A 12,668-nucleotide genomic window follows, 5' to 3' on the forward strand; every position below is an offset into this window, starting at 1 on the left:
TTCTAGGCTACAAGCCTGTACAGCATGATACTGCATAAAATGACACAAGATTAAATCAAGAACAAGAGAAAATGATGTGATCAAGAGACATGGTAAACATAAAATGTATAAGCTGCTGTATACTGTTTTACGGCAAACTTTTTTAGAAGTACAGAAAGTGCACTCTAAAATAATGATAAAAAGTACAGTAAATATATAAAGCAGTAATAGTCATTTATTATCAAGTACTATGTATTGTATGTAACTGTATGTTCTAACTTTTGGTAAAGTACAACTGGTAGTGCAATAGGCTCATTCACACCAGCATCTACTTTGTGAGATCTGCAATAGCACTAGGTGATAGAAAATATTCAGCTCCCTTATAATCTATGGGACATCGGTTGCATATGCAGCCCATTGTTGACAGGAACATAGTTAGGCAGCACATGACTACAGCTGAAGAACCAAAAAGATACTTGAGAACTAAGGACGCAAAGAAAGTTCCTTCTTTCCAGTGAGAATCAAATAAGAACACGGCTATACTTCTTGAAACTTTAAGAAGTTTTAAAGTACTCTGCTTTTAGAAAATGATATTTCCAACACTTGGATGGGTAGCTGTAAGCTCCTATAACTTGTTTCTGTGTTTAATACTCTATTTATCATTATAATACATTTATAATATAGCAAGAATTATCTATATTCTATCTATACTACCTTAACAATACTTCATACTTTCACCTTGTATTCACAACCAAATATAGTCCACTATTTCTTCTTTCTAACAGATTTCCATACAGGTGATATCTGACATATAGAGGTCTTCCTCCATTCCTTATGTTAGATGTTTACTTTAAGTAAGACGCACTGGTTTATAGTTACTTTCTATTCATCATGCCTTGGTAATGTGTAAAATCTTAAACCTGTCTATTTCAATTCATTTTATTATTCCTACTTTGTAGCAAGTACACAGACACTGTAAGTATTATTCCTGATGCTATTTTAGTCTAAGAATTCTTCTGTACTTTCTTCATCTTTTTAAATATCTCATTTCACAGATGATTAAATGGATATGAGAGATCATTATAATGAAGATTAATATGACTGAAAAACAAAGAAAAAGGAACCCACCCTTCTTATATGATTTGAGAAAGATTATTAGGTTGGATGTTTCAAATATGGAAGAACATGTCCAAAATAGCACTTTAAATAGAACAAAAAAATAAATCAATTTCTTACTATCTTGTGATGTAGTAGTAACTTTATGTGCTGTGATGTGATTAAATTAATGCTAGAGGCAGGACAGTGAACACCAACTATGAGGAAGCAAAATAATACCATAGAATTTCACTTATATGTATGTGGAATCCAAACAACAAAATCAAACAAATTCATATACGAGGGGGTTACCCCCCCAAACTGGACTTATCTTCTGGAAGGCAGTCCCATTGTAGTAGTGGCTTCCCCTGCTAGGTGAGTGTTCAGGATCCCATCTTTATCAGTGTACCAGCTAGCATTGTTGTGAGAGGCTGCATTCAGCTTCAGTGAATTTTTTTTGAAGACTTTTTCAGTGTGTTTACCCATTTCATGATGGGTGGTTTACAAGTGCACCTGTTCAAACTGTACTTAGTGTTCAGCAGTTTTTAATCAAAAACAGCATGACCCCCATACCCTATCCTCCCTATCCACCAGATCTTACCCTGAGTGACTTTTTTTGTTTCCCTGGTTGAAAAGAGTCTTCAAAGGGAAATGTTTTGCTGATGTGGAAGAGGTGAAACAAAAAGTGGCAGAAGCACTAAAAGGCATCCCAGTCAACAAGTTCAAAAACTGTTTTGAGTAGCGGAAAAAATGTCTTGATAGGTGTATTGCATCAAATGGAGAGTACTCTGAAAGTAACTGAAGTTTAAACATGCAAAAATACACAATTTTCTATAAAGAAATTCCCCCCTCGTATACAGAACGAACTGATGGTTTCCAGAGGGGGTGGAGGTGGGGACTAGGTGGAAAAGGGGAAGGGAAATACGAACTTCCAGTTACAGGTCTCAGGAATGTAATGCACAGCACAGGCAATACAGCCAATAATATTGTAATAACTACATATGATTTATTGTGGTGATCACTTCATAAGGAATACAAATGTTGAATCACTATGTTGTATACCTGAAACTAATATGATATTGTATGTTAACTATAATTAAGTAGCAAAGACAAGTAATATTACCTCCTTGAACTCATTTATGAGCCAAAGGGAACAAGGTAGTAGTACATAGTCAAGAAGAAGAGCATAACCACAAAAAAGTTAATTATGACCCTTTCTGGATCATATCCCTGTGCTTTTAAACCTAAACCAAATAGAAGTTTTTATTGTGTATTCAGTACTACAAGGTGGCATAAAATGTGCTCTTGAGTCCCTTTAAGTAGTCATGGGAGTGCCAGAAAATAATTTACTAGTAAAAATAAGCTTAGAGACTGGATAAGTAGGAAAGAAAAGTGGATATACATCACACTAACTCTTTTAACTACTGAAAGCACTCTCACTTTCCTGTTTGTTTTAGCCCCATAAGAAACCTCTGAAGTTATGTAGAACTGTTACTATTATCCCTAATGGAAAAGTAAGGAAACTATGGTAAAAGCAACAATTTTATGTTCAAGATTAAATCAACGGTAAAGTTAACATTAGAAACCAGATATCACAATCTGTTTTTTAAAAAATCACATCGACATATTCTAAATGAAACTACTACATAAAACAGAGAAAATTAATAACTGAGAAACCAGTGAGACAGGATTCTCATAACAGGTCATTTGGGGATGATACTATAACCTCTGTATGCCCTATTCTTAAACACAAAACTACCTGTAATAATGTAGTAAGGAACAGCGAAGACCTGGCCTTAGCTGGTACCTCTAAGACTGGAAGCAAGTTAGAAGGCAGAGGCAATACAGCAAGGACTAAGCACCATCACTGACTAGTTCCCAGTCCTACTAGAATAGACTGCCTTTTCACAGTGTCTGAAAACTGCTGTTCTCATCTATCCCTCTCTTACTGATTTTAAATAAAGCAGGATCAGATCAGAACTGCTAACCTTAGGAACAACAAGCAAGTCTAATCTAGATCTGGAGTCACCTCCATTTTTCTCCACTTAAAATTTTTGCAAATTGTGTACCTAGATGTAAGACTCCACTTCTACTACCTGTTACATCTACTCTGTAGGACAAAATATACAAAGAGAAATTTAAATTTCTGAGTGTAAAAAATGTATCTGTAATAACAGTCTCTATATACACACATACGCACAAATACATGTGCATGTATTTTATAAAACACTTTAGACTGAAGCTAATACTTATTTAAGTAAAGAACAAAGCAAAAGCATTTTATCCATCCAACCTTAATTTCTGGTATCTCTATGCATCTACCAAAAAATGATGTTTATAATGATGACCAAAAGATTGCCAAATCTTGAAGGCCCTCTGAATCCCCAAAGATTAAATTAAACTAGAATATGAATGATTCAAAAAATATTTTATTGTATTCTAATTCCCTAAATATTGTTAATCTATGCCCTAGCATAGTTTATGGCCCTTCAGTAGGCCATATCCTACCCTTTTATCATAATGGATGAGATTTTTCTTATAGCATTTTGCCAAAATAGCAATTATTATACTTTCCATTTATTGTCACCTCCTTTGTACCACTGTTTTCAATGAAGTGAAACAAACAGCATCAGAAGAAATGAAGAATTATCAGGTGTTCTGGTTTTAGAAGAGCAAGACTTTGAGAATGAGTATAGACAGTAAATCCCTTCTATAGCTAATGTCTGACATGTTAGCTTTATTGACTATTTGTTATCTATACACAGAATTACCTTATAAGGTAATACACAAACATGTACAAATGAAGAAATAAGCCCAGAAAGTGCAAGGTAATCATTTAAGATCACACCTAAGTAAGGGAACAACCTGGCTTCAAAACTGTCTTCCTTTGTACAGTGTTGTCTCTCCAATTTGAAGAAATAATAGAGTAAAGACAAAGTAGTACACTCTGTGTTGAATTCCAAATAGTACAGCATGGTGGAGTTTTAGCTAGTATTAGCTTTAGTTTTAGTTTTATTGATGCTATGGATGGCATCAGTAAGTATTTACTTATTCATGTACTGTTCAAAGAGGTAGAATGTAATAATGAATCACACCCAAAGTCTTTATCTGTTGCTGGGCCCATGTTACTATTAAGGCAAAAAGATTTGAGGAAGGAAAGAAATCCAAATGATACATCTTAGTGTTATCTATGTATTCATCTCTTAACTAATTAACAGTATTAAAAAAAATTCAAAATACTCAGTTGTTTGAAGTTTCCTAGATAACAAGTTTATTAGTTCAAAATCTTAACTACCTAGTAAAATCAGGGCGTTTTAGATTTTTCTTTCAAAACCATGAAGGGAATGATAAAAATTTTCTGTATTAGCTTCCTCCAGAAAGAAACAATGGCAAATGGAAAAAGAGCTTGATACAGGTATCTCAATGCTATTCACTACTTTTTTATATTATGGTGTTTTAAGAAACTCTGTATATGAGTATAGGCAACAAATTTAAAATATAAGGCAACTTTCCAAATGAGGTAACCTTGTAAGAGGTACAAGTTAAATCAGGAGCTCAACTACGAAACCTAAAGATTCCACTTAGTACATTGGTTGAAAGCACTAACTATGAAGCCAGACTACTTTCAGTGCCTTGTTTTCCTCATCTATAAAAATGGGGAAATGCTGATACTTCCATTCCTACTTCTGAGGGTTGATTTCAAAATTAAGATAATACATATAAATAAAAGGTCTGACACATAAACACTATGAAAGTAATTGCTGCTATTATTCTAAAATCCATAAAAAGTCACCTAGAAGAATTTAGTATATTCTAACGTCAAATATTATGGAGCTGTGTACTAATTATTAACTAAAATGGGAAGTCTCTACTAAAAATTCACAGAAAAGACAGGAAAGTAGGTTCAAATTAATGAAAAGTAGGCCAAATATCTCTCAAATTAACTTACTTCATTTACTTAAAATAACACGCTGGTAATATACCTGTATCAATAAAAACATTTAATTGGCTTTGTTATAATAGGTATTAAACAGAAAAATAGTTGTAAGCATGTACATGCTTATCCCATAAGTAGATGATTCTCTAACTAATGTATCAAACCCAAATTATTATTCGTGAGGTTCAACTGTCCCTATCAGACTTCACATATTTCAGTCTTCTGTTGAAGGTCCCTCCAAATTTTCCAATCTACAATCGGCAGTCTTCATGAGGCAAATATACCATTCTCTCTTTCCTCATGATGTTAGCCAAAAAAATCAGCCTCTAACCGCCCAGTCACCCACGCAACCCTCAAGGGACGCCTTCCGAGCCTGTGTCAGCTCTGCATTCTCAAGGAGGAAATGCAGTTCTAAATCCAGGCACACGACATGACAACCCCAGTGAGAGAGAACTAATAAAAGTACAAATGACTAAAAAAACAGAAAAATACGATAACCAAAAACATGTCCAGAACACTTAATAGTTTACGAAGTACCTAGCCCTTCATTACCTCATTTAATTCTTGTAACTACCTCTGAAGTAAGCAGGCTGAATACAGTTTTCCATTTTAAATTCAAGAATATTAAAGCACAGAGGCCTCTACAAGATCATTTATGTATTTTAATAAGCAGATTCATAATATTCTCATTTTGACTGTACTGTAATCAACTACATTAATAGTCTGCCCCCCAGCAAAAAGCCACAGGTCATGTTTTCTTTATATCTGATGACTGTTTTCCACTATCCTGTCTCAATCTTTTAACTCCCCACCTTCCTAAGCTCTAGGCCTCTCTTCTGTCTTGCCTTATTTTAATGCCTATTTTTATCTTATATACCATATTATCTTGTGATTTTCTTATATGCTTACATTTTCCTACTAGACTACGGCTCTGAGTGGGATTAGTAACTGTCTTATCTATATCTGTATCAATTGTGACTAGCACAGTACAAAGCAACTGCTCAGTAATCATTTAGTGAATAAATGGTTAAATAAATGTATAAAATGTTAACTGAAAAAGATCAAAAGGTAGATAAAATGAATGATTCCGAAAAAGGTCAAATAATAAAAAAAATCACAGGAAAAAATTCAAAACTTATTTCTAATTTTAAATGGTACTAATTTTTACACCAAAACTAATATTTTACTTCATGAAAATACATTTGGACATGATTATGACACCACCACCAAGTGTATGAATGTACTTAAAATTCAATTTTTATATCACTTGTTTTCTAGCTTTTTGTTTATTTTAAAGGATCAAATGAAAGACAATTTCAAACATGGAATAATTAAAGGAATAAGTTCACACTATTTTGCTTCGTTTCCTTAACTCACTTTTCTGTTTTGAAGAATATTGCACAACCATCCACATGCTTTCTCTCCTGCTCAGACATGATTTTGGCACGTGACTTTGGAGAAAAAAACCCATCATATCCACGCTCCTTCAATGCTGGCAGAAAGAGAGTGAAGTATTGCTCTGTTTCCACTTCCTGAGATAAAAGAAAAGTTATCATCCACATGACAGAGGAAAACGCTAATGAAGATATAAAAATGTTAAGCATTATGAGTAAGCTGTGACTAAGTTCAAATAATTCACATAACAATATTATCTATCTTACCTCACTGCTAACAGCTGCCGCTTCACAATGGCAGCTTTGTAAACCTGAAAGAACCAGGAATTACATGATTTTCTCATGCTCAAACAGCTAGTGGAAGCCAAGCCTCTTGATTCCCAATATAGAGTTCATCCCACTACACTTCTCTTCCTCACAACTGGTAATCAATCAAAACTAGTTGGTCATATTACAGATTAAGTGGTAGGGAATAGTAAATTTTATATATAAAAAGGTACTTCTAAGAATTTTTTATCTTTCTCAACTGTGATAGAAAGGAATGATACCCAAGAATGAAAAGCTTAAGATCAATCAACAAAAAATTCTACTTGAAAAAATTTTTAGGTACCTGAACCCAATGGTCTCTTTTAATTTAGTAATTATTAGGTTAGACTATTTTATTTTTGACCCATAAAATTTAACAAATCCTTCAAATGAAAAAAATCAAGTGTGAAGATAATGATTTACGTATGGTAATGCTCGTAACAACATGGTTTTGTGACATACCTAAATGTCCAACAGCAGGGAAAATGATAAATCAATTAATATATATTCATATAATTAATTTGGAAACTTTTTAGTAATACATAAAGTACATTAAGTGCAATAAACAAGAAAGAAAATATGTCAATAGTGTGATGTTAATTTTTTAAAATATATCTGCAAATAAATAAATGCATAAGAATGTGTACAAGGCACAGTTTAGAAGCTCTCGCTAACACAGCAGCTATCTTTGGGAAATGAAATTAAGTGTTTTCTTCCATCATATTTAAATTTTTTCAAAATGCTCAACTTCTCTACAATTATAAGGTATTTATTCTGTAATAGGAAATATATTTTGGTATACAGTTGCATATGACCTACATTTGAAAAATCAATTCTTATTAACATATTCATCCAAGTCTACTCCCCAGAGCAGATTTTAAATAACAATTTTAATTTTTTAAATTACCATTTCTGATAATATTTCTTTAAAAATTTTTTTAAATCAAATTCATTGGGGTGATATTGGTAAGGGAATTTTTTTATTATGGTGTTTCTATCCATCAAACCATACTTTTACTTAGAAGAGTGTAAGGGTGTTGTTACTGCAAATACTAAATCAAAACAGAGACAATTAAGTAATAATAAGCCTAATTTTGTTTCCTCATCCCCCCCCATTCTGTGTCAGTGTTGAAAATCTTAATTTTTGAAGATTTTTATTATTTCCCAGAAAGTCATATAAACCATGGACAACATAAAAGTAACTTGTCAAAGTGTAATACAAAAAATATTTTTAAAATAATAATTTTTTCTCAGGCTATGCTGAAAAGATTTTACATGCTTTGCAAGTTGCTAAGAAAAAAGTTACTAAAAATTACTATAAAACTTTCTTGGCTATTCATTAGCTGAGTGTTGAAAAGAAACATATTTCAATGAAAGGCACCTCTTCAGTTAAATTTATTATAACAAAGTGTTATAAACAGAAGAACCTAATTTTGAGATGTGGGTTTTAAAATAAGGCAAAATTGCATTATTTATAGTAAAATATTTTTAAATGTTCAAAATGTTTATCATTAAGGAACAATGGGAAAATGATTTTTGTTACAAATTAAAAGTAAAATCCATATGTGTAAAAAAACCACAATCGTCTGCAGTTTTTTGTTTTGGAACTACCAATAATTTGTGGATGAGATGAATTGTTAATATGAATAATGCGCGAGATAATTTTCACTTAAGAAAATAGTAAATGAGTGTAAATGGATGGCTGTACTTAGCAAAATAGTTTCACTATGGAAACTTCTATGTGCTTATTAAAACTGTCCAGTTTTGAAAAATTGGTGGCATGGCTAATATTATGAATAGTATGCTAATATTTCTTTTTCAGGGGTTAAACTTATTAATTTGATACATCAATGGACTTGTAAAAGTCTGTTAAATTTGACAAATGATAAACTGTAAAAATCTTTCTATAAAAACATTATATTTCAAAAAATAAAATAAAATAATCAATTTATTAAGTAGAGAAAACAATTCCTTTTGAATTTTTCTTCGTACACAGGATCTCTACCAGAAGATCTTTTATTTTTAAGTTCACCTTTAACTTAAAGACAGTTCAATTTCTATTGTATTACCTGAAGACTAATGATATCTGCATCACAGTTAACAATTTCTTCCATGATTCCCTTTTTCCTGTATTCCCAGTTTAATGCCCAGGATGGGCAGTAGCCATATAGCTGCCGGGTAGCGTATTTATCACATAACACATTGTAACACATAACTGTGAATGATGCTAAGAAGTGGAGGGAAAAAAACAACAGACAAAAGGGAAAAATTAGGCAACCTTTTGTAAAGCAATTATAATGTGCACAAGTACACAGGGCACACAAATATACTCAAAATATCATCACTGTGAAATGCCTCAGGCAAGAATGTATTATATATATACACAAAAGCTACTGGAGTCCATCACACCAAAGCAATTTTACTAGAATTAAACTAACAGTTCACATTTGTGATTTTTAGGAAATTTATTTTAATGAATTACAAATTTTAAATAAAAATGCTAATTTTTGCACATAATTTGTTGAGCAAAGCTTCTTTATATAACTGAAATAAAAGTAAATTTTAGTTTTATTCTCTTTAAAAGGTTATAATTTCATTAATTTTTATTAATGAAATATCCACACAGTACTTTTTTGGACCTCTTACTGCTCTCACTGCTCTGAGTCAGATCAAAATGGACTAACCAAGGTAAGTTATAAAAGAATCCTCCTTGTCAAATCAAGTTGTTCATTTTTGGAATTAAATTCTCATTTTAAAATGCCCCTGAACTATAAAAAGACTGTAAGCAAACTAATAGTTGGAAGAACATAGTTTGTATTCTTGCGACTCAAAAGTGTGCTCTGAGGACCAGACATCAGTTATCTTACAAATAAAGAATCTTTGGTCCCTCCAAAACCTATTAAATCAGGATCTGCAATTTAACAAAACTATCAGATAATTCACATAACATGCATATCAGCCAGTATCTTAACCAATAATTCATTGGCCTAGCTGCCTATTACAATCAGTTTATAGAGCTTTAAAACAAATAAACAAAAACAGTTGATACCCAGGGTTCTACTCAAATTAAGTCCATATAGTAGGATATGGGTATTTATATTTATAAAAAGTATCCCAGATGATTAGAATGGGCAGACACGGTTGAGAATCACATATTTTAATAAAAGGTAAGGAATCCAAGTAATAATGTAACATGATTAAAGTTATTTCAGATTCAGATGATGGTAAAAGAATTAAGACAAACTTAGTTCAACAGTCCCCTAGGGATCTGCCTGGTTGCAATTTTGTTACTTTTTCACTCTTTGGTATTTATTCTTACATAGCTTAATAATTATAATTTTGTAGCGACAGATCACCCTTAACCATTATTATTTATTATCCGTATCTTCCTATGCACCAGAAGTAAAAGGCATTTTTAGTATCTTTTTTTAGCACTCAGAGTCTACTCAGTGAAGCACCATATATCTCAAGAAAAATCCATACTCGTTTTTCAATAAGAAAAATCCAAGAACACATTACTCAGAGAATTCAACAACCAACTGAAAACTTGTTTTTCTGTTGTTTATTTTCCTAATGGAAATGTAGTTATACAATAACAGAAACGCTTTTCTTCAAAATTATGTTCACTAGTGCTTGAAAAGGGGTTGCTTTGACTAACTCGAAAATGGTGTTTTTAATACCAGAAAGGAACTAATTAATTGTGCATTAGGGAAGGCTAAACATAACATCAATCTGCCTAACTTAAGGCTTTGTAGAAAGTCTTAGGTACTCTTTTTTCACTCCATCAATGTATATTCTGGTAACAATGTTATTTGTGATAGTACTGATGCAGTGCCTCTTAACACAGGCTGATACTGTAGATCTAGAGTGTGGTGGCCTAAAATGATTACTTCTGGAAGACAGAAGTAATTTTTGCTCAGTATTATTAAAATACAAATAGAACCATGAAGATGTTCTACTGCCCACACGTCCCAATATCAAAGCAAATGATTTTTTCTGAATCCTCTTACTTCATAACTAAAAAAAACCCCTCATAAACAGAAGGGCTTAAAAAGTACACAATAAACTCTGTGATTTACCCATTAAAAATCATTAAAGAATCAGTATTCAGAGATTGGTTTAATCTTCATACTAAAACAGTAAAATTTTTATTTCTAAATTTTATAATGAAATTAGATACCATGGGAACTATTATTCTTGTGATTAAAAAGAAGGCAATTGGAGAAATACCAATTTGTAACTTTTTTAAAGTAGAATTTCCAATTACAACATGTCTTAATAAGCAGTAAAAAACCCTACAAATGATGTCAAATCATCATTGGTCTCCATAAAGAAGTAATAAAGGTTTATATTTTCTACATTACTGCAGTTCTAGAAGTGCTAAATCATATCCTTAAATTGTTCAAATGCTCAATCTGTATGATTTCTAAACCATTGGCCTGGCACTATATTTTGTTTCCAAAATAGCAAATACGGATCCAGTCTAAATTATCCTTTCACAAGTATTATAAGTCTACCTTCTCAAGAAAAATTTAAGTACCTAAGTAGGTTACATTTTTCAGAAGATTCATTACTACTCTTTTTTTTCTTTATATCTCCAATAATACTCTGTGTGAAAATGTCATTCTAACACAGAATAGCCATTCTAACAGGAATCATTTTAAAACCAAGCAGTGTACCACCGTGAAAGACAGGAGATTCTTATACATAAGCCATCAATAAAATGAAGGTCTGTTCATTTTATCATTGCTCAAGTGGCATTTCAAGTATTTCTTTAAAAAGTCAAGGAAAGATAAAAACTATTTACCTGATGGCAGAATTTGGTCTCGTTCTTTTAATGTAATCCATGGCCTCGGAGGAAGCTGCTCTGGATGAACTAAAAAAATAAAAATTTAACATTAGATGATTACTAAAATCAGTATTTTATTTACTTTATAATAACAAATCAACTTGTTTTCTCTTCAGCTGTAATGACCCACAAACTGACTTAGAATATAATGAAATATCATGAAAATTTATAAGTCTAAGGAAGTTTAAGAAGAGCAATGCAGAAAATGCATAACTAATATACAAAATAATAATAAGAAACTCAAGAGCACTTCCACTGTACTTATGAAAAGTAACTATTTAAAGCCTTAATCAGGTTTTTACGTCTTAATTACACATTGATGTAGCCTTGTTCCCTGCTAGGAAATCAAAGCTACATGAAGTTCCAACATATCAATGAACTAAAAGATTCAAATATCTTTTTTTAAATCCTCACTCAAGGATGTGTATGTTTATTGATTTGCGGGGTGGGGTGGGAGGGGGTGGAGAGAGAAACTTGATATGAGAGAGAAACATTGATCAGCTGCAGCAACCTTTTGGTGTGCTGGTGTATGGGGACAACACTCAACTAACTGAACTACTAACAAACGCAAACATTCAAATATCTTTAAAATAGGAAGCAATACAAATGAATACATAGTAAAAATTAATGTATTTTCTAATGGGCCTTAATTTTCTAATTTAAATCTTTCATAACATCAATAACTAGATTATATAGAAAATGACATTGGTTAAACATTAAATGCTCAGATATGGTTATTAATATCATGGAACTAAATATTACCCAACTATCAGAAGAAAAAAAATTCACTAAGATTAACAACTCCCTTTTCTTCTTTCTTTTAAAAACATTTTCAATTACAGAACAATCTGAAGCAAGTTTGCATATTTGCCAGGGGTATTAGCGGCTGAGAAATGTATTTCCTTAAAACAAAACCATGCCATCTTCATCAAGCCACAGAAATTTTCACAAAAGTATCCAAGATTTTGAAGTATCTCTTTACTAACCATTCTTGTGTCAAAAGTCTACCTAGAGGATGTCTGTTTTAGCAGCTGTACTTCTCATGCCTGAACCAATATACAGTCTCACCAGAGCGCACAAGGGGTCCCTTTCCTAGATACCCTCAGAG

General features: G+C 32.1%; 1 protein-coding gene across 5 annotated transcripts in view; it reads right to left on the reverse strand.

The window, feature by feature from the left end:
- Positions 1-12,668, reverse strand: part of CNOT6L (CCR4-NOT transcription complex subunit 6 like) — a 98,801-nt gene that overhangs the window by 24,754 nt on the left and 61,379 nt on the right. For all 5 annotated transcript variants that reach the window (XM_037051013.1, XM_037051010.1, XM_037051009.1 and 2 more), the window contains 3 exons: positions 11,519-11,587; positions 8,781-8,938; positions 6,389-6,543 (listed from right to left, as the gene is read on the reverse strand). In XM_037051013.1, the coding sequence (XP_036906908.1) occupies positions 6,389-6,543; positions 8,781-8,938; positions 11,519-11,587 (382 nt within the window). The remainder of the gene's footprint in view (positions 1-6,388; positions 6,544-8,780; positions 8,939-11,518; positions 11,588-12,668) is intronic.

This window comes from Sturnira hondurensis, unplaced genomic scaffold, assembly GCF_014824575.4.
Source record: "Sturnira hondurensis isolate 20B ecotype Veracruz unplaced genomic scaffold, ASM1482457v3 Scaffold0007036, whole genome shotgun sequence".
NCBI lineage: Eukaryota > Metazoa > Chordata > Mammalia > Chiroptera > Phyllostomidae > Sturnira > Sturnira hondurensis.